The sequence below is a fragment of the Anser brachyrhynchus genome (genome assembly GCF_964034855.1).
Source record: "Anser brachyrhynchus genome assembly, chromosome: 3".
Lineage (NCBI taxonomy): Eukaryota > Metazoa > Chordata > Aves > Anseriformes > Anatidae > Anser > Anser brachyrhynchus.
Window position 1 is genome coordinate 119,177,537 of NC_137696.1, and position 22,958 is coordinate 119,200,494.

General features: G+C 42.5%; 1 protein-coding gene across 10 annotated transcripts in view; it reads left to right on the plus strand.

Annotated features, from left to right (window-relative positions):
- EVA1A (eva-1 homolog A, regulator of programmed cell death) overlaps window positions 1-22,958 on the plus strand; it is a 204,712-nt gene that overhangs the window by 51,065 nt on the left and 130,689 nt on the right. For 7 of the 10 annotated variants that reach the window (XM_080584931.1, XM_080584926.1, XM_080584930.1 and 4 more), the window contains 2 exons: window positions 6,674-6,888; window positions 17,686-17,809. In XM_080584931.1, the coding sequence (XP_080441057.1) occupies window positions 6,808-6,888; window positions 17,686-17,809 (205 nt within the window). In that variant the 5' untranslated portion in view covers window positions 6,674-6,807. The other 3 variants (XM_080584934.1, XM_080584935.1, XM_080584936.1) reach the window with 3 other exon arrangements.

Sequence of the window (22,958 nt, forward strand, 5' to 3'; positions counted from 1 at the left end):
AAAGGTGAAAGGGTTGGGGGAAGTAGCCGAAACGAAAGCAAATCTCTCTGTAGAAGGTTTGTAATAGCAAGTTTTAATCTCCAGTATTATTAACAAAGCAAAACAAACCCTACTTGTCCATACTAGGCTGCTCTGTGATTTGAGAGCGTTGCTGTTACTGCTGCAACCACAGGATTATCAGTAATGCCTGGTATGAAATGCACTCATTGAGTTACTCGTTCTGGCTTCAAACCTCGACAGGGGTCACGTTTCAGCCCTGTTTGCCTATCCTAGTGGTGTGTTATTCTATTCCACTGGCTTCGCACTGTTTCAGAGAGATGTTAGCAGTATTGGTGTTCTGCATATAAAGAATAAGGTGAAATTCTACAGTCCATATCTGTTGTGGTTTAACCCGGCTGGCAGCTAAACACCACACAGCCGTTCGCTCACCCTCCCCCCTCCCTCTCTGGGATGGGGGGAGAGAAACGGGAAAGTGAAGCCTGTGAGTTGAGATAAAGACAGTTTATTAAGACAGGAAAATAATAATAACAATAATAATAATAATAGTGATAATGGTAATAGTATTAACAATAATAATGTGTAAGAAAACAAGTGATGCACAATGCAATTGCTCACCACCCGCTGACCGATGCCCAGCCTATTCCCGAGCAGCCGGCCCCCCCACCCCGGCCAGCCACCCCTATATATTGTTTAGCATGACGTCAGATGGTATGGAATACCCCTTTGGCCAGTTTGGGTCAGCTGTCCTGGGTCTGTCCCCTCCCAGCTCCTGCTGCACCCCCAGCCTGCTCGCTGGCAGGACAGAGCAAGAAGCCGAAAAGTCCTTGGCCTGGTGTAAACACTGCTCTGCAACAATTAAAACATCAGCATGTTATCAGCGCTCTTCTCATCCTAATCCAAAACATAGCACCCTACCAGCTACTATGAGCTACTTAACTCTGTCCTAACTGGAACCAGGACAATATCTATCTGAAAAAGCCTGGTGTAGGGGCAGGCTGAGCTCCAGAAAGCTATCTGATTAAGGCTTCTCCTGGAAGAAAGTTCTGTTTCATATTCAGAGTCACAAAAAGATCCACAGGGAAGCTGAGGAAACTAGAAGAAAATAACATTAGATAGTTAAAAAGCAATATGGATTAAAAAAAAAAAGAGATAAAACTCAAAAAAAGAATCAGTGTACACCAGGAGCAAGGCAATATTTTGTTAATGAACACAGTTAATTTTATTGACTTGATTTGTTTCAGATAATGGGAAATCACTTCTAAGGATAAGGATCTTTGTTCATGTCATTTATTTTTCTTAATTATATGTACACAATTCTATATTTGTAACTATAAATGCTCAAAATTGGGTATTCTAAAAAGACATTATTATAGCTTAAATATGGCTTGATGCACAACGTTCTCTGGCTTGAATTATGTGTGATAGTTCATTTGTCATTAAAATCCTTTACATTTCCTTGTTATTTATTAAAAGATTATAATCATATCAAAAGTGTACAAAGAGTAAGTTTTATTGTGATTGTGTCCATTCCTCCAACACACACAGACTGAGATATTCCCCGGTGAAAGATGAAGTTTGTCTTTTGATGTCTGGTGAGATGATGTGTTGCTATGGACCTTGTCAAGCAAAACTATATTTAGTAGAAGCAGAAGAGGTCTTACCATTTTTAAACAACCATGGTTAATTAAGATATATGTATAAGTGCATGCTCTACTATTATCATACATCTGGCTTGCAGGAAAGCTCTTGTATCTATGCTTTTGTGAACCACTCAGTTGCTTTAGTTTCAAAAAGGCAGGACTGTAGCTCTGTAAGAGTAAGTGAAGGATGATGTTTAGATTTGCAGTACCTATAATATTCTGTATGAAACTGTTCTTCTGTAGTCCACATATGTATTAAGGGTTAGAAGTGGCTCCTGGATGAGAACTGAGCAACAATTCCCTGAAGGAATGGGAAAAAATGGTGAAAACGGTTCTTGGGAACTGACGTTACTGGGTGAGAAAGAGTTACAGTCAGCACTAAGGGCTGTGTTTGGTGAGTAATGGAGAGTAATTGCTGATGACTGATAGAAATCAAACTTTGGTCTTTGAAAAACCAAATTGCAAGCAGTGTTTGAAAGAAGCATTTCCTTCTTGTCAGAGGAAAACATGGTCTATCATTTTTGTGATATAAAACACACTGTCCTCAGAGTGTAAATCTCTGCTTTAGTAATGACATTGGCCTTTTAAATCGAGAAGTTTAGCACATGACTCCTCCAGACTGGTTTACTTTGGGAATATGAAAGCCTACCAGCAAAGATTCCATGTCCTTGTCACAGTCCTTAAAAAAAAGAGAAGTACTAAACCCAAAGGATTTTGACATCTGTTTTTTGTTATCCCAGATTTTAAAAATGTACAGCATTTTGGAAAGTTTTGTTTGGCCTAATGCTTTAGTTTTCTTCTATATTTTTAGTATGCTTTCAAGATGAAATATATATTTTAAAGAAAAGTTCAAATTGCCGCCTGCTCTAACATTGTCCTCCCTAGACAGGCTAATGAGCGAATCACCAGAAAATTTCCTGATAAAATCATGAGAATTAATGTCACTTTCACTCCAAGATGAACCATGAAAAAAACAAAGTAGATTTTACTGTGGCCTTACAGCTGAAATGTCTTCCTCAAATAATTGCTTTCCTTCATGTCCTGGATACAGCAATGCTTATTTCACATCCCAGAATTTGAGGATGAAGAAAGAAGCCATCTTCAATAAAAGCCTGCTGTATCTGTGTCTGGAGTGGACACTTGGAAGGCTGTAGCTTCTATTCCAGATAGTAATGCAGGGTTGATGGGGAATTATAACATCATTCAATAATACCTTTTTCATCTCAGTTTCTTGACTGTCATTCTGTGGTCTGTGAATAGCTGATTGGTGATCTGCTGTATCATTTTACTAAACAAAAATACGCTCTTGCAGCCACCAAAAAAGATTTTTTGCATGCTTGCCAGGAAAGAGTCAGAGCTCTGTAAGCTATTCCTTTTGTATTTATGAAGTGCTTCTCGCTTTGGTATACAAGTGCCACTGAAGTCCTCAAACACCTGCCCGTGGCTACATGTTTATACACTTCACTCAGTAAAGAGCCTTCCTGTAGTTCCCTCCCCGGTACCACATGCTGGTCACTGGAGACTTGTCACCTAAAACCCAGCAGCAATTCTGAAAACAACTTAGATTTTGGTTTACTGAAATATGAATCAACGGGTAAAGAAATCCCAACATTTTCAAAAGAACTGCCAATGAATATAGTGCAAATTGGGCACATTTAAAGAGTAAAAACAGAGCGTTAACTCTACAGCCTGTTCCTTTTGCTCTTTGAAGGACATGGTGTCATCCCTGATCATGTCCATTTCTAATCCAGTATCTTCTCATAGTGGTCAGTGCCAGATGTTTCAGGCATTGTCCTTTGTTTATCATTACTCAGTCACCATCAAAGCATTCAAGCCATTCAATATCTTGAGCTTGAATGAGTTCAAGTTATTTCGAGATTGCTGATGGAAAAGAAGAGGAAGGAGTTGTTTCAACAACTGATCTGCACTAATTGCAGGGGTTGAAACCTTCCCTGATCCTGGATCGGTACTATGAAAGGATAGCACTTCTCACAGAATAGCTGAATATTCAGAGGAGCCAGTGCTGTCTTGCCTGCACTTTGGCTGTATTTCTCTGCTTCCCTAACAGGGAGATCAGCTTTGGGGAAAAGTCCTAATGCACTGGAGTAACACGAAAAGCGAGGGCTATCGTTTTTGTGTTATATTCTGTTGTTGTTTGTTTGCTTTTCCTGATGCCCATCTTGTTGCCTCACTTTTGAGGGAGAAGAGCTGATCTGACTCCAGGACTAGCATCACACAGAGCATGTATTCTACCGACTGGGAAAGGAAATGCACTCCAGTAGTTCATTTTATCCCCAGAGCACTTCTTTGATCAAGTGATAAAATGGCACTAAATTAAATAGTGATTTTCCCTGATCTGATGCTGCCCTGTCACTTACTCTAATTATTAGGACTGTGTCAGTCTTCTTATAAGCAAATGCTGTCCCAGGGACTTTTAAATTAATATGTGATTTGTATAAATAGCTATTTGGTACACACCTTAAGGCACTGCAGCAGCAAAATTGCTAAATGAGAACTACAGGCTAAAATTTAGAGAAATCAGAGAATCTAGCCTTCATAAGCGAAACTTAAATGTCTAAGTTAAATTACTGTGTGTTGATTATCTCTAAGAACAATTATTATAGTTGCTCCAGGCACCTTAAAATTCCCTTGGACCAGTATTCTCTCACACGACTCCTAGGCAGTGTTAGTATGAATAAAAAACTGTTCCTGGTAAGAGATCTGGATGAGGTTATACTATTTTGGAACATAAGAGGAATTTGCTGGATATGGCCTTGGGGCCAGAGAAAAGGCCCTGGGAGTGTTTAATTTAGTGAAGTAAAGATAGCTTTCGGATGCATATACAAGGATAGCTCAAGTTGACATTGAAATGATTCTCAGGAAGCAGCATGAATGCTCTCAAACCACATGAATTGTGCTTCCCTGTCTGCATAATCATGACAGTCCTGGAGAACATGCTGGCGAACATAAGTAAGCAGTGCACCTTGCAGTAAGGGAAGGTAATTGCATACCAAGCTGGCCTCTCGGTATAACAAAGATGTTGACAATCAGGAGAGAGTCCCTTTCGCGGCCAAGAAGGCTAGGGTACTGGAGCATGTGATAGGTAATAAGAGACTGAGGGGACTGGTCTGTTCATCTTGGAGAACTAAAGAATAGAGTGGAATCTAATTACTGTTTGCCAAGATCTAAAGGACTTGTAGAGGAAATGAAACCAAACTTTTGTCTGAAATGCACAATGACAGAACCAGAGGCAATAAGTAATCATTATGATGGGTTAATCTTGCCTGTTGTTAAGCGTTGGCACAAGTTACCCAGAGAGGCTGTGGAAGCCCCATCCTTGGAAATATCCAGAACTTCACTGGACTAGGCCCTGGGAAACCTGGTATAAATTGGTCCTGCATTGAGCAGAAGGTAGGACAAAATGACTTGCAGAGGTACCAGCCTAAATTATTGTATGATTATGAGCAACCAAGATGATAACCACATTTCTGCCATTTTCTTAGAAAACAAGCCTAAAATATATGTCAGGTTCCATTTTAGGACTCTGTCCAAGTATTACTCGTTTCTCTAGATGGTCTTATCATTACTCTCTACCTCTAAAGAAAGAGGTACAGGAAGACAGAGACAGGGCATTGTGTGATTGCTGCTGGTAGACTTGTGTTGGTGGCTAGTGGTGGGAAGGGAATTCCAAACTCACTGTACAGAGGAAAACGCCTGCAGCGTTGAGGGGACTATGGCTGGTGCTGCACTTGGATGTACTGCAGAGTTCCCTGCACGGATGTCTTTATATCAACACCACAGAGATTTCCCCTCAGGCTTGAGTGTGGCAAAGTCAGGAGATGTTTGGCAGTTGCCACGGAAAGCTGACTGCAATCAGCTTTTAGCTCAGCATAACTTTAATGAGGCTTTGTCACCATGCTTTATTCTCATTAACAGCTTTGTTATTGTTGATAATGCCATCCTGTAACAAACAGAAGAGATTTGGTTCTGCATGAGGTTTTTCTTCTAACTTTATCATAATTTTGCAGAACTGGGGAGAAGGCAAAGCTTTTGTGTCAAAGGCCTAGAGTAGAAGATGTAACCAGAAAATCAGAATGGTATATTATGAAGGGAGATCAGAGGTATGACTGGTGTGCTGTGATGGCACAGGCCCTCATACAACCAGCTGTAAGTGTTCACACCAAACTTTCCCCTTAGCAGCTCTATGTCTGGGACTTTCTTGCCTGTTATTATAGGATTACAGGAAAATCGAGGTTGAAAGGGACTTTGGTTGTCTAACTACCTATTCAAAGCAGGTTCAACTAAGAGGTCAGACCAGGTTGCCCAGAGCTTTATCAAGTAAGGCCTTGAAAACCTCTAAGGATGGAGACTGTGTAACCTCTCTGGTAACCTGCTACACTGATGGACTGTTCTCACAGTGAAAAAGTTGCTCCATATACCCAGACTGAAACATTCTTGTTTTGATTTGTTCTTGATGTTCTTCCACCATACGCCCCTGTGGAGGGCTTGGCTCCGTCTCCTTGCTAACCTCCCTGTAGATACTGGCAGGCTGCTATTAGTTTTCCTTCTTCAGAGGCTGAACCAGCTTCTTCTTACAGGGCTAGTGCTCCAGCTCCCGACCATCCCAGTGACCCATGGCTGAACTCCCTCCAGTATACTGATGTCTGTCTTGTACTGGGGGACCAGAAATCACATGCAGTATCTAGATGTGGTCTAAATGATGAGTCTGGCTTAGCTGCATTTCCTGTAAACTTGATATCTGTATCAATATAAATAAGTGGTATGAGCAGACTAAGAGTTTGGAGCATCTGAATATTGCTTCCTCTAAGGATATATAACATGGCTGAAGGCCAAATCATCCAGCTTCTCTCTCTCTGTGTCACTGTCTATCTTCTTTTCCCATGTGTAAGCTGAGTAATAAATCCTACATCCCTCATGGGCTTAGTTGTGTGTTTGTTCGATTGTATTATTGTAAATCACCTAAATAAAAGCTATCTGTCACTAATGATGTTTTTTGTCATGTTCTTTTGCAGGTTACATATCACAAGCACTAAAGAATTACACTGACCATGCCTGTGATGGAGAATATATCTCCCTGAGGTGTCCTCACAGAACCACCATCAGCATCCAGTCTTCTTTTTATGGCCGAATTGTACCAAGTCATCAGATGTGTCCCTCCCGCTATCCCCACTCTTATGCAACTTTAATTAAGGAAGACGTTGACTGTTCAGTTGGCACTTCCCTTCAGGTATTGCATGTTAAACTGGCTCTGTTCATTTTTATTTTTGATTTTTTCTCCTAGGCCAGGCAGCAGCAGTCTCTGTTGGTCCTGCATAGCCCTGCATTGAGCAGTGCTACCCAGCACGGGAACAATGACATCTCACCGAGCTTGGTGGGTGATTCATCTTTGTAGTTTAGACAGAACTGAATTAGATTTTGTTGCTAATGCATTTCTTAATTTTCCTACAGTCCTAGTCAATAACAGTTCAGAAATGAGGTTGAAAAACAAGTACACTGCAAGACCAAATTATGTTTGGGCTGTGTTTAAAGATTTATTTTTTATAGTTCTCCTGCCCAATGGGTAGCTTTTTTAACATATTCAGATTTTTTTTTTCTTTCAGTTCAGAAATGATTCTGTTTCAAAACGCTTCTACTTCAGTAACTTGAAACCCAGGGAGAATCCTTGACTTTACTTCTTCTCCTGACTCATTTGGCTCTTAGGCCACCATAAGTGATCACACATCACTTAAGCTTGTAATCTCCCAAACATCTGTATTTAATCACCTCTGTCCATTTGTGTAGGGGTTGTTGGCAATATGTATCCTCCCAAGAGCATATGTGACCAGAAATTCAAAGGATTATTTGGAAGGTGCCAGTGTTAGTCAACTGTCAATAAGAGCAACTAAAATTAGAAACATGAACTGGTTTATGTTGAGATGAGTGGGGTCTGCTCCCAGATGTAAAAGAAAGCCCAACTCTTTCCAAGTGCAGGACTTGGGACTATGAAAATCTTTGGGCAAAGACCTCAAATTTTCTTAAGCACCCTGTGTGTTTATGGCTACGAATCAGTTAGAACTCATAATAAAAATTTATGGCAGAACTAGATTAGTGAACCTACAGGGCTAGTGAATCATTTCTTTTATAATTTGGCTAAAGGCCAGTGTTTCCCACATCACTTTTCTTTCTTGCATCCAGGACTATTTTAGAAGAGTTTACAGCATTTTTTAAAGTATACATGAGTGCTTTGGCTTCTAAATGTCGGTGGTAAACTCTCAAGAAATTGCACAAAGTTTGAGTTTGCCTGTAATGTAACCCTTGAGATGACTGATTTGCAGCTGCCCTCTTAATAGTTCCACTGCACATCAAATGTCTGAGTTGTAGTATGGGAAGATGTCGTCCTTATCAGTGGGAAGTTTTCCCAGTTATGATAACGAAAGCTTTTAATACAACAGATGAGGCAGTCATGTTGTTTAAGGTGGGAGAACATGGACTGAAGACTTTGGCAGAGGCCAACCTTCCCTTCTTTCTTTTATTTATTTACTGATAAATTTGCTTGAAACATTCAATTTGATAGCATGATTGACTGTGTGTATAGACTCATCCTTTGTGGGTGAGTGACCCACTTAAAGCATCTGGAAGAACTTGAGAACAAGGAAGATGTAATCTTTGGCTTCTCATGCCATAGTTTTATATGCAGGAGGGATTTGAAAGAGATCCTTACCTACATAGCTTCTTATTTTCTCAGAGCTGTTACCCATTAGCTTTCCATAGAACACTTAAGGTGCTTGTAATTACAGCTCCCCCTGTTTATCAGAGTGAGAATTGTGTTTGCTGTAGGCATTCTTGCAGCAGATCTCTTGTATAATAAATTTGTTACATGACTAAGACCAGGACATGCTTATATGTCCATTTTGGGGGGATGCATACCTGCTAGAAGAACATTGTTCTGCCACAAGTTTGTTAGGGGACCATTGGCAACCTCCTGAGTCTCTTTGGAGAATATTCACAGTGCCTCTTCGGTGCTCCCAGATCTGGCTTTGATACCTCAGTATGTGGTGTCTGGCCAGGGTAGGATGAGTCCAAATGCCAGAGCTGGATCTCGTCTTCTTTCCTCGTCCTGGAGGGGGTGATGCCTCTCTGAAGGTTAAGCCAAAAACTCGACAAGCTGAATGGCAAGCTGCCTGCAGCTAGCTGGTAGGAAATGCATGCATGTAGGAAAATTGGACATAGACAAGAAAATTGTAGACAAGAAAATTGTATGTATTCTTGTAATTTTTAAACTCACTTATACGGCTGCTATAAAGTGGACCATTGTATGTGTGTTCTGATTGGCACTAATTTAAAAAGCCAGCTAAACTAAACACTTCCAAATTAAGTATATAAAATTACCATGTCTAATCAAGCCCATGACTGTATAAATTTATTGCTTCTCTGGAGGTTGGCCTGGGGGATTGGAAAGGACAGTTACGAATACTATTCCCTGCAAGCACTACCTGTGAGTAACAGCTAATTCCTATTTAGAAGCTCTTTCCCCTCTAAATGTCCAGTTCAGACATAGTTTCTGTGTTAAAAAAGGAAAAGAAAGAGTTGATTACTCTGAGACAACCACTGCTAATTCAACCTTAGGTGGTTGGCTGCCAGGATCCCTTGCTTTAGGCACTTGTTTTTGTTTGAAATGAAATGCAGACCACTTGGGAGAGTGTGTCCAAGACATGAAGGCAGCGACCCCAAACTGTGCACATTTCTGTTATTCTAACACCATAATGCTGGATTCAGTGGGAGATTTCCAAACGCACAAAGAATTTGGACATTCAGACTGGGATTTCAGTTTTAATGTGGTTGGTCTCCAGTTAGCTTTTAGATTAAGTCACACATATGGAGAGATCAGAACAACAAAATAAGGTTGTGTTGAAAGCCAGACATTATTTGCTTTATAAACATCCTCCTAACCCTATTCCACTCTGTTAAACAGGGGAACCCAGAATTAGCACAAGGCACATGAGATATATTGCAGGAAGAAAAGAGATTTTTCTGCTGTATTAATGAAGCATCTTTGAGATAATTTAAAGATGGGAGTGTAGAAAACTCCTATACAACCTTTAATATTAGGAGCTAATTTTGTTCTCTAATGCTGTTATCTACAGTCTGGGCTGGTATTGTCTCATGTACTTTGCCCGTAGAGTCCTGCTGAAGATGTTCCTGGCTGGGAGGTGAAAGAGAGCAGTGCCCTAATCCCAGCCAGGAGGGCAGGATGGGGTCACAGAAGAGGAGCATCTGAAGCTCTGCCTTGGTGGATTTGAAAAAAGAGCTGCATTGGCATAGTCCTGTTTGTGTTGGTGTCGTTGCAATGATTTATGACTCGCACATACCTTGATCCCTTTTGAGCAATTGTGCAGGTGCAATTGATCGGAGCATGCATCCTAATCAGAGAGCTTGAAGATTTTTGGCAGATCAGCGCATTGGGCTTTCACAGTGGAGTTTTCTCCTGCTCCGTAATCCCACATTACACAGGCAGAGCTGGTCAAGCCCACTTTTAAGCCATGCAATGTCTGATTTTTTGGTGTGTGAGAGTATAGAGAAGGAGCTACGTTACATTGCTGCACAGCTGGGGAACATCTGGAGAGAGCTTTTATTCCAAGGAGATTTGGATATCTGTGGTTCTCTCATCTATCACACTACCACACATATTTGCACTTTGCTTCCATGGGGGCATCTGGCCCATAGATTAATTCTATGGGGCTCCTATGAGATCTTGCCTTTTGTGTAAATCTGGAAGCTAATAAACAGATACAGTGGCAGTTATGTTTATTCAGACAAACACAAAAATGTTGGCACAGAGAAGAAACAGGAGTGTTACTGCTCTGCATTCTGCATTGTCTGCTGATAAGTGCCTACCGATAAGTGAATCTGTTTGGTGAGATACCTAACACAACTTGTGCCAGCAAACATACACAGGGCACAGGTATGTTTGAAGGTATATTTGAAGCTGCTCACCTGAAGAGGAGGAGGTTGGGAGTGCCTTGTTTATAAAGCTTTCCACAGCTTCTCATTCCTGGATCCATATATCCTGGATTTCAGCAATACACAACTCAGGGAGAATGTTTAATGATTGGCTTAAAATTATTGCTTATTACCAGAAAACTAGATTACACTTTGCAGCAGATTATCTGCAAAATTTTCGTTTTGGTAAATTATCATAGAAGTACAACCTAAGCTTATGTAGAAGGAAAATAGAAAGCCCTGGAGCAAAGCTTATTGAGAAGGAAAGTAAAAAGCCCTGGAGATGTACTTTTCTGTTGTGTTTCAGCTCCCAGATATTTATCAGAGACATTGAAAGTTAGCTTCTGCCTTCACAGATACATGTCCTGGAATCAGCAGGAAACTGCCCTTTCAGAGGGCAACGTTTTACCGTGCAACTTGTGTCTCCGAGAGGGCTGTGCTTAGAAGGTGCTCTGGAGCAGAGCCCTGCATCTTGTTAGAAAAATTAAGCGGGTTGGGGAGGGAGCTTAGGCACAGCCTGTGGCCTGGGTCTCTTTCAACACTCTCCAGGACAACCAGCTGCTGGTGACAAGAATCACTAGTGCTGCTGATGTGGTATTTCCTTTTGTGTTTTGAGCGAGACGCACGACACCTTTGCTGCCACCATCTCCCACTGTCACTCTAGCAGCCTGTGAGGCAGCCCTACGAAAGGGGGCAGATTCCTTGCGTGCTAACCACGAGACTCCCCGAGCCCTTCTTCCCCCCTTCTTTTTTAAAGGATAGGGAGGTTTCTGTTATAGAAATCAAAGGGGAGCTGACCTCTTTGGTGATGAACAGATGAGATAAACTTCCCAGTAGCTGCATGACTTCCAAAGCATGGGCCAGTTATTGGTCACGAAGTGATGGAGCTGGAAGGCGTGTGTGTTACTGAAGAGGGTTTTGTTTTCCCCCAACATTCTGGCTTAACAGTGTGGCAAAGTGAAATACAAAGCAGAGGAAAATGATTCAACTGCTCTGGCTTTTTTGGAAGGTCAAGGATGGTGGTTACTGGTCATGCCCTGTCCCAGGACATGGTACAGTCCCATGGATGTAACAGCCCTAAGAGTCCTTAACAGGAATTAGGGTCCTGCTGTAATGGCACTACACAGACTCAGAGAAAGGGCCCTTCCCCATGTCTCTGAATCTATAAGATGATGCTGGTCAAAGGGAAAGAGGGGGAAATGTAACAGAATAGAAGAATAATTTGCACCAGACCACACGGTCATCAGTACCGCTGGGAGGAAAACCCAGGGTTACTACTTACATTGCACATTAGAAGATCTCCAGGACTTACAGACAATCTGAAAAAGGAAATTTTCAGTTTCAGAAATACCAGAATTAAAGAGCAGTTTGGGCAACTCTTCATCAGACTATGCTGATTGTTTCACAGAGGCTCATGAGCAGTGAGTTAAGGGTCCAGAAGAAGTTAATGCAGTGCCAAAGTTGCTCTTAAAAATCACAGAATGAGTGAAGCTTCATTCATGAAGCTTACACTGGCTGAAATACGACTGTCTGGCAAGCATCCCCCCCAGCTAATTATTTGCAAATAGAAGACAAGCTTGATGCAGAGGTCATAGATAATCTCTAAATTGCTGTATCTTTGAAATCTTTGGCTTGACTGAAATAGCTCGTCAGAGCAGCGTGATTATGTGCCGCAGAAGGAGGGACACTGGAGGCAGAGGTGGCCGATGCAGCCTGTCTCCCTGATGAGGCAGGACTGCTGCCTGGGGTGTAAGCCTCCTAATGCTTTGTTTACTCTAAATTTAAACTTTCCAAGTCACGGAGCTTCCATCATTGCTACTAAGACCCTGCTTGACAGTGTAATGATTTGCTCTCAATGATTTTTCTCCACTCTGTTTTAAGCTTTCACTTTCTTTAATCCTATGACTTTTGGTTATGCATCCTTTTGTATTTCTTCAGCTTAGACCTCCTCTCCCTTTGAAGTTGACCCCACATATAGATTAAGTTTCCCACTGTTAGGAAATGTAGGTAATGGTTAATTAGGCAATATTTGTAATGCAGTTTTTATCAGGTCCTTCATCTGCTGAGCATAGTCCTACTCCTTGTGAATTGCTGTCTCTGGGCTCTTTCAAGGCTCTACCAGAGGAAATCTGGTGAATCTTGAGGTTGCCTTTTACCGTCTCAACCCCGCTGCTTCCTGTCCTACTGCCCTTGTTGGTGTTTACTATTGCCACAGCTGAGCTGGTGGAAAGGAATTTGTGTCCAATTTTCAGCTGTATTTCACAGTCTGGTGTGTTAGAGTAAGTCACCAAACGTGTGGGTATAGTTCCTTTCTGCTGACTCGCATGTAAGCTCCCATGTAAGAGTGATAAGAAATAGCTAGCAGAGCACTAAAACCACCCATAGGTCAGTGGTCAAGATTCAGGGCCTTTGTTCTCTTCTTCATTTGATTCACAGATTGAATGTGGTAATTTGGGCAAAACTGAATTACTTTCCGGTGGAGCAGGCTGGGAAATTGCTTGATAAAGCCACAGGCATGTAACCTGTATATCATCAACATGGATTTCACTTCCTCGTGTACTCGTTCCTTCCTTGTTCCTGATCCTTCAAAAATCTTCTTGCTCTATGGACTTTAATAATTCACACACATGAATAGAGATGAATGTGCAATCTGCAGATAATTAGAAGAAGGACCTGTAAATAAGTTTGCAACTTAAAAGTGCTAAGTTTGTAGTATGTTTTAAGGTAATATCAATACACGGGGTTATATAGAACCGTATCAAAATTCAAATGAAATGAGATATAAAGCAATCACAAATGCATCGTGCTGTGTGGCTTTGTAGGGAGAACTAATGCTACCTTGTTTGTTGCATTTATTTCTTCTTATTGCAAAACTCACAGAGGTGCACCAATATAAGTGTTGGTATAACTCCACTGTAATAGTAATACCTGGACTGAATGTGACCTAAAAATGCTTAATGATATATATATATATATATATATATATATATATGTACTGGTATCTTCTTGTGTAGAATTCTTCATACAAATCTCTGCCTATCTTCATTTGACTGCACACAGCTCTGATCCACTCATGCAGCTTGCTCCCTGAATTACTCTGCTCAGCAACATACAATTTGGGCAATCATTTAGTAAGGTTTCTCTGTGTAATTTCATGCCTGACTGACATGCCCTGAAGTCATCCTTATGTTCTTTGATGATGGAGGCTGTACAGAGAGCAGCCCTCTGGCAAAATCCCAGCTCCCATTGAGTTTCACTATTGGCTGCTATGGGTCCAAAGTTTCACCCTCTGCGTGTTAAATCTATGAACTACTACAAGGCACTAAGAACTGAGATAAGCTTAATTGCCTTGGGTGTTAAGCTCAGTTGTGGTTTATTTTAAGTGCGTAGGGGAAGCACTTCTTGAGTGATTTGAAGAGACAGAATAAAAATGAATGCACCCTTGGGAATGGCTGAGGACAGCCTTGTTGCAGAGTTCCTATCCAGTCCCAGATTTAAAAGGTTGTTATCTAATAAGCACAAGAAATTACTTAGCTAACGAGCACAACAGTATGAGCACGAGAAATGTGTTTCATCTGCAATGCCCACTAGGAAGACGTGGTTTTGAGCTTGAGGCTGCCCTTTCTTTAAGACCTGGGTCACTGCAGTGAGATTAATCCAGGGCATAAATCACAGGGGTTAGATTAGTGTTTGTTTTACTTGAATTCACATTTCTTTTTCTCTTATCTCCTCTAAATCTTGCAGATTCTTAGCTCAGTCACGAGCCATAGGATGGAATGGGCTTAAACAGCCACAGCTTCCCTCCTGAGCACTGGCTGTCAGCCCTCGGGCTTGATTTACCACTGAAATGTAATTATAAAATGGCACAACGCAATTAATGTGTCTTCCCTCCTCTCTCATGCCAGACAGGAATTCCTCCTCCACCTTCTCCTGTTGGAGTGATTTTTATAACATAACATCCAACGTGACTTTATTTTATGTTACTTGGGGGCCTACCAGATGACATTGACACAAACAGATGATTGTATATACTAGTTAGGGACAATTTTGTGTGTCTATAACTTCTTCTATGCAAGATCAGTTTGCTCATGGGCCTCTTTTTATTGGTTTGTTTTTGTGGTTGTGTTTTCCCATTTTTACAACTGACAGTGAGAAAAGAATAAATTGCCTAAATTTTTCCAGCCATTCTTCACACCCATGTGAGCTCAGGGCATTCACTACCAAGAAAACCCACAGCCTTCCTGGTGTCAACCTGGCTGATCAGCTGCAAATACTTCAGAAATGATATCTGGTGTCTGCTAAAGCTCTGATCTTGCCTGGAAGTGTGATTCTGCGAGTAGGACCAGAAAGCTAAAAGTCTTGGTTTGCAAGCTAGTGTGAGTCTCACCTTTTCACACATGTTCTTCAGGGTCGCTGTGTTGCGTGGTGTTTAAGAAGATGGTGCTATGCAGCACAGACTGACGAAAGCAATGGGGAAGAAGTTTTCTGTGTATGCCAGGATAGGTGAAAATTGTATACACCAGTTTTCAAGTTGACAGTAAGGCTGGTGTAACTTGGTTTTTGATTTCTTTTCCTTCCTTCCTTCCTTCCTTCCTTCCTTCCTTCCTTCCTTCCTTCCTTCCTTCCTTCCTTCCTTCCTTCCTTCCTTCCTTCCTTCCTTCCTTCCTTCCTTCCTTCCTTCCTTCCTTCCTTCCTTCCTTCCTTCCTTCCTTCCTTCCTTCCTTCCTTCCTTCCTTCCTTCCTTCCTTCCTTCCCTCCTTCCTTCCTTCCTTCCTTCCTTCCTTCCTTCCTTCCTTCCCTCTCTTTCTTTCTCTTTCTCTCACTTTCTCTCACTTTCTCTCTTTCTCTCTTTCTCTCTGATTAAAGAGGAACAAATGCTGCTTAGGCATTGGAGACGAAATTTGCAAAGAGGCTTCTTGTTGGCCTCAGTCTCTGCTGAAATCCAGGGTGGTATTCTCACTGGTTTTAGTGGCACCTACTACGTAATGTTGAAGTCTTTTGAAAATCCCAGCCATGCAGTGTGAAGAGGTTTGCTGACCAAAAACCTGAGTCTGCTCTGCTGCCTTTGAGGAGAGAAAGCTTCCCTGTGGGAAAGAAAACTTTCAGGGTGTTCCTTCCCTCCTTTTGCTACATATTCATAGCACTGCCTAGGTGTAAATGCAGTCATGGCTGTGTGGTATGAGCAAATCCTTCCGGGTCCCCAGTGATTTGGAGAGGATTTCTTGCCGTATATAAAGCACTCAAGAGTTGCTCCAATTGTTCCTTGCCTTGTGACATCAAAAGAGGTGTCTGCATAGAGGTCTTACTTGAATTCTTTTGCAACTCATTGGCTTTTGTATTAAATTAAATTCCATATGCTGAGTGAACAGTCAACACTATGAGCCTAGAGGAAAGAATATGCTGCTTTTATGCATTCTAACATGGTGGTCAAGCTATGGCTAATGCTCCCAGGCACCTCCCACACTGATCACTTTTGGCCTTCCCATTGTAAGCCCTGTATTTTGGAATGAGATGCTTGCATTTTATTAAATTTGTGAGTGGAAAACAACAGCACATGTTCTCTGCTCTCTAGGAAAGGCCTGAATCATCTTGGTTTCAACTTTAAAATAAAGGTCAGACTTGAGGCAGGCACAAAATCTTGCATGTGTCAGTCCCGAAGGTGAAAGCTTTAGGAAGTTGCAAAGAACCGTGGAATGGGGCAATTCCAAATTGCACTTGAATCCGGAGCAGCTGTTGTTCAGAGGGTGACATTCAGAGCTATAATGCTAAAGATAATATATATTATGTTCAGGGAGAACTCAAAAATAGATAGTCACTGAGGCAGATAGAAATTTGGGTGGCATGCGGTGGCCTTTATGTAAATGGCACAGGGATGAGATTGTGGGAAAGTCCAAATATTGAGGTGGGTACAAGAAAGGGAAATAGGGAGGCATCTGAGGGAGTTTCTGAGAGAGGATTTTCCAGCAACTCCTTGCAAGTGAAAAATTAATTGTTTTGGGACTGGAATTCACTGCTCTGTATTGCAGGGACTTAGTGAGGCTGCTGCATTACCTCGCTCTGCGGTCTCAAAATGCTCTGACAGGTTCATGTGTGTCAGGCAAACATTAGGGTAATTTTAGCGCTGTAGGGGCTCTACAGGAGTATACCTAAGTCATCCAGCTGAATTTAAAACTTAATTACTGCCCCACTTAACAATATTCCCTCCCCACACTTCTGCTCTAGAGGATCATAGGGTTAAAAAAAATCATTAATCTTTCTTAATGAAGCTATTTTCTAGCAGGAGACAGAATGTCTTGCCCCTGTGGATTCTGAGACAGAGTTTTTATGAGTGTTATGAATGGGCAAGTGGGAAGCAAGAGCCAGAGGAAAAGCAGTGTGAAAAAACGGGACCAGGGCCCAAAATACGGGTGGTGGGAGGACCTCCGACCCACAGACCCTTGCTGAGTTGAGCTAAAAGGAAAGCAAAAGGCATGGGGAAGAGGAGCGAGCCTTATTAAAAACTGAATAAGTTGGCTATGTAACAGCATTCCCACCACAACGACTAATTATTGGAATACCAGCTATTGCCAAAACTTTCATATAACCAAGAAGAGAGCTCCTTTGAAACCTGTGGTTGAAACTGTGATTCTCTAGAGGAATCTAAAGCAGAACAGCGTGGGCAGAGCTTGGGCCTCTGTTTTTAATTGTCAAGGCTTTTCCTGGGACATGCTGCTGGTACTGCCTTATACTACAATTAAATTGCATGCGAATGTTTCAAAATCTCTGTGACTGGCCCAATGCAAAGCCCTCCTTTTGCATGCATGAAAGGAAAAGAAATGACACTCATTAAAACAGTGCAAGCTTTACTCCTCTCTTTTATCGCATGGTTCCTTCAGTACCCATCACGTTAAGCTGGGTAATGTAATTATTGCTGGAGCCAGTTAAGGAGGCAGGGATTGCCATGCCCTTCTCCAGCTTGTCTGCATTTGACAATCCTTTTGGGAGATACTGAAGTGCTTTCGTTTTTCTGTCTCTTGTGCGCATCTGTGTGCATCCCGTGCTGCAGAAGATGCTGGACGAGTGCCAGGACAGACGGAGCTGCCAGTTCCTTGTCAATAGCCGGCTGTTTGGCGCAGATCCGTGCCCTGGAACCGGCAAATACCTCCTCGTGTGGTACAAGTGCAGGCCAAGTGAGTATCTCTCCATCAAATCTGTTTGCTCTGGCGAGACCAAAACAATTTTGTGCTTGATCCTTTCCAGCGAGACCTTCTGGGACTTTTTGTTCCCTTCCACCTTTATTTTCAGTGTAACATAACCCCTGGGTGCAGCGCGTTTCCCCTCTCCCCCTCACTTGCTGCACTGCTCTTATGCTGCTGCTTCATCTCTTCCCATCCTGCTGGCAGCCCGCGGAGCAGATTGTTTTTGCAGGTGCCAGTGGAAGCCTTTGCCAAGCCTTAGCTCATGCTGCCCTGCAACGCTGTTGGCAGTGAGGGGGTTGCTTCAGCTCCTATCCAGTTCCAGGCATAGGAGCAGGCTGCCCCGAGGAGCTGTGGGTGCCCCATCCCTGGCAGTGCCCAAGGCCAGGCTGGATGGGGCTGGGGGCAGCCTGGGCTGGTGGGAGGTGTCCCTGCCCATGGCAGGGGGCTGGAACTGGATGGGCTTTAAGGTCCCCTCCAACCCAAACCATTCTGCAATCTGGGATGCCCCTCCTGTCCCACTGGGACTTGTCCCCTCTCTGCCTGCCCATGGCAGTGTAGTGACAGCCTGGGTGGGTGAAAATTTTGGATTCAGGTGCCTGAGGCAGACAGTTAAGAGAGCTGAGCAATGAGAAACTCACCTGCCCACACCATGCCACAATCCAGCTTTTAATTGCTTCCAGATCAGGCTGGGTGACATTAAACTGTATTTTGTGGGATCTCATTAGCTGTGTTTAAATTAAATGGGGTCAGTGCCTGGGTACTGGGAGTACAATTGTGCATGCTGCAGAGGAGCGTGGTTTTGGATCGGGACAACCAACAGTCTCTTAGCCAATTTCTGGCTCTGCTGGGAGATTCAGCGTGATTCCTTGAGCAATTTGGAAGCAGGCACATTAGTCTGGAGACAGATCAGGTCTATTGGTGGCCAAAGAGTGGCAACTGATTTCATACAGAGAATAGACCCTGACACTATTATTAATCCAGACATTTCAGACCAAGCCCTTTTGACGACATAAATAACATGGTTCCAGCATCTCATTGGCAAAATTCTAGGGGGAAAAATATATATAAAATAAAAAAGTTTGCACAGGGAAGAAAAACATACCTGATTTCTGAAAGGGTTTGAAACAACAGCAAAAACATCCAAAAACTGAGCTGCAGAGAAGACTTTTTGCCCCAGCACGTAGAGACCTGTGCTAATGAAATGAAGGGATCTGGCAGGATCTGTGAGGAATTCAAATGAAAAGTAGGTAATGAAGCACCTGCACTTACTGTGGGGTTTTCATGAGTGATTGGAACATCCCTCGTTAGTTGAGAAGCGCATCTCTGTGAAGCAGGAGCGATTAGCAGGGTGTTCTGACAAGTCCTCATAAACTTGGAGGTTTTATATCAAAGCTCACTTGAGAAATCTGACTATTGAGGCCCGTGCTGAACTTCTGAAGGCACTTCAGGATCCCATCTGTGCATAAATATTTATGGCTTGGCATTCTTTGCTAATTACAGCTATGCTAGAAAAGAAGGAGTTTGTGTGTGTGCTGGGTAAGTGATTCTCCTGAAAGAGAGCAGGGGAAGTTGCTTGAAAACATTTCCCCAAGACATTTTTTTTTTTTTTCAAACAGCTCCAGGGTAGGGTAAAACAGGGTAACCTGACAGAAACTGTTATTCACTGAGCAAACTTTTAATCAGAACCCAGTGGATTAATAACAAGGTTTGAAATATGTGAGGATTAGCCTTGCACAGAGATACCAGGACACATTCAACCTTTCCTTGATGATTCAATGCTTTAATTTTAAGTCTCAGAAAAAGAGCCTAATGCTTGTTTGAGTCTGATAATCATGTCTTTTCACCCTTCTGTTAGGAGAATGTTAATGAAAAGACTGGTGAGGATGGATCCACAGAATGCAAAATACAGGACTGAGAAATTTTGGTTGACTCTTTTGAGCATTGAGTACTTGAGTATTGTTTATGAGTTATTAATGAATTCAGTGGAAGGTCTTCGTGCTTAAGAATTGATCCCCAAAGCTGTGGTCCCATGAAGCGTTGCTCCAGAAAGTCTGAGCACCCATAACTGTAACTGAAGACTACCTGAGGGTCATTTTCAGGAGCTCACTGCCTGCCACATGCTTTGATCCATTATTTTATCAAAAGATGTGTGCAATTTTTTGGACTATGCCTCTGTTCCTGGCTTTGTCATTCTTAACAGTATACATGACTGAAGTGCTCTAATAAGAAGCCACTTACGGTCTGAATTGTCCTCTAAATATATTTGTCTGTTTTCTTTGCCTATTGAGGGAGCCCGATGTGGTGCTACTGAACCATGGCTAAGTGCCCACCTAGGTAGAAGGAACGGGAGTTTTCCTGTATACATGTATCAAAAGCACTTTGGGAAGAGGCCTTCAGAGTTTGGACAGAACATCTTTAATATAAATAAAGGATGCCCAAGCCCTCCCAGTTCCAGATTCATGCTGGAGCCTTGAAAGGCCCCAAAATAGATTCAGTTACCTGAAAAGAAAGTCTTTCTTGAAAGAAAGCAAAATTGAAGTTAGTGGCCTTTACTTGTACTTTTGCTGAAGAATAACTAGATGATGCAGTTATCCCCTCCAGCCACTGTCACTGCAGTTTTGCCTCTCTGACATTACATTGCATTTGAAATTTAATGTTTTCAGTGCTCACTGGCTGTATGGGGTTCATCCACAAGGCAAGGTGCTATTTTGGTTCCTCATGGGCAGAATTTCAAGGAGATGAACAGTATATCATGCTGAAACTGAAAACCCTACATTTTCCAAATGGTGAAGACTGCTTTCCAAGTGGTGGAAACTTTAAGCGGTGCTCGCTTAACCAGAAGCAGTAAGAAATTCAATAGCTTGTGTGTTTTTGGGAAGTGTTGAGCTAATTCTGGTCCCCTGTGATCCAATGGCTGGATTTGGAGTCTAGGGAGCACTTATCTGCATGTACAGGACTCAGATATGTACCTGGGACTGCTTTTAAATGGCAGAAGTTTGGCAGTCCTGTGTATTCTCTCTGCTTGTAAATAAATACACTCTGTGTATGTATACTTTTAACTCTAAGGTACAGAATCGTTAATGAGATCAGAAATGATCAATAAAATCCCGGCAGCTTGGGGTAAGGGAGACTTATTTATTGCTTCTATGTGGCTTGAGGGCCAAGGTTCAACAAAGTATATAGGGGCCTAGCTTTTTGTTTCTTTTCCCAATGCATGTGGGCCTTAGTTTTGAATATGCACCAGCGTTTTGGGAAGATGCTCATAAGTACAGTACAGGTCTCAGCAGAGCACAGTTATGACTTGTGCCTTTAAACTTGGAGGCACCTTTGTAAATCATCCCGGTACCTACAGGCCCAACAGAGCCCTCCCAAGGAGTCCCTGCAGGACAAGGTTGGCAGATGTCACTGCCGGCAGTGAAACCTGAAGCTGTTCTTTGCTATTGTCGACAGATCCTCAAAGCGTGCCAGAGAGCTGCTGTGGGCACAGGATTTCCATCACTCATGTTATTACACCTCTGTTGAGGGACAGGCCAAGCAGGCCAACCCGAGCAACTCCCAGGCCCAGTCTGGGATTTAGCGCTGCCCAGGAATGGTTTCCAATAGAAAGTTTGGATGTGGCCACCCTGTTTTAGAGGCTAACAAAGTTCGTGAGAATGGCTGCAGGCTCTTCCATGCCAGTTGGCCTCAGTGCCAGAGAATTGGCACATTTAATTTATCAGGGCTGAGGCAGCCTGAGATCTATGTCCAAAACACACCAAAGCCTAGGATCAGGCCCTGAGCACACAGAGGATTTCATTCTCCAGGGTACCTTTCAGGATCATTAAAAAATTGCACACAAATCCAATTATTTCTCAGGTAACATGCTGATTTGATTTAGACCCATTAAGTATAATTACAGGGCAGGCTGCAGGAACATATAATTAGAGGGAATTGACATACTATTTAATTGGTCTAACATGAATTCCCTCTAACTGAAATCTGGATTCACCAATATTATTTAAACAATTCAGTGCTTGTTCATCCCCCTACTTCAGAGACAGATCGCGTGTTGTTGTAAGCTAGGAAATATTTGCTGTGTGCCTGACTTTCCAGAGGGGCTGCGAGATCTGACCCTGGCTGGGAAGAGACTCATTGGGGCTGCCCAAATCATGCCATTGCAGCATTTTACCAGGTTGGTTGCTGCTCTGGCTGTTGCAGGAGCAGGGATCGAACTGTCCCTGCAGAGCATCTGTTTGCCCATGGTGGCTTTTGTGGTTGTTTCTTTTTGGCTTTCTATTTCAAAAGTGTTAGTGCTCCTGGACAAAATGAAGACATAAATGCTTGCTTGTCTCTGCTAAAGGATTATTTAGGATGAGATCTGTTTGGGTGGCCATTCACTGGCAATACTATTGAGAGAAGAGAGGGCTTCAACCCTGATTTTGTGACTTCCCCTCTGAGTGCCCTGCATGTTACCTTTTCCTGGTCTCCTTTGCACCCAAGAGATGCCACTGCCACATTGTCCTGGATGCGCTGTCCCCTTCTCAGCTCTGAATGTGATGCTCTAGTGACATTTCCCTCTTTCCTACCAGGCAGTTAATATTTTAGCTTATGACTTCAAGGAATCTGGTAGACAGACCCTCCATCCATTTATTTATTTATTTTTAGTTATTATTGTTTTTATTTCATTTTAAAACGCTGAGTGGCGCAGCTGGGTGTGATAATGGGAGGCCGGTAGGTGTGAGGCCTCCCCATGTTCATTGTCATGTAGCAAAGTGTAAATCCAAGCTTTGCTGCTCTCCCTTCTATTCACAAATACAAGCCTAAAACCTTTTGAAGTTTCAGAAAGCCTGGATTGTGACCTGGTCTCCAATTGCAGCTCAAATCCCTCTGTAACAATACAAGAACATATTTGTGAAAGGCACAAGGCTCTGAGAAATGCATCTGGGAAGCCTGCATTTGTTGGCAAAGGGTAAAGTGCCAAAAGTTTTTATGGGGTAGGAGGAGGAAAGGGCTTGAGGGGAGGTCATTTTGTTCTAGTTCAGGGCCTGTAGCTTTGATTTATGAGGAAACTTTTGTGCTGAAAATTGACCTGGGCAAACGTTTATAACAGAGCAGGCATTTATTCTCTAAGCCATAGATTTAATTCTAATTTAAGAAGTCC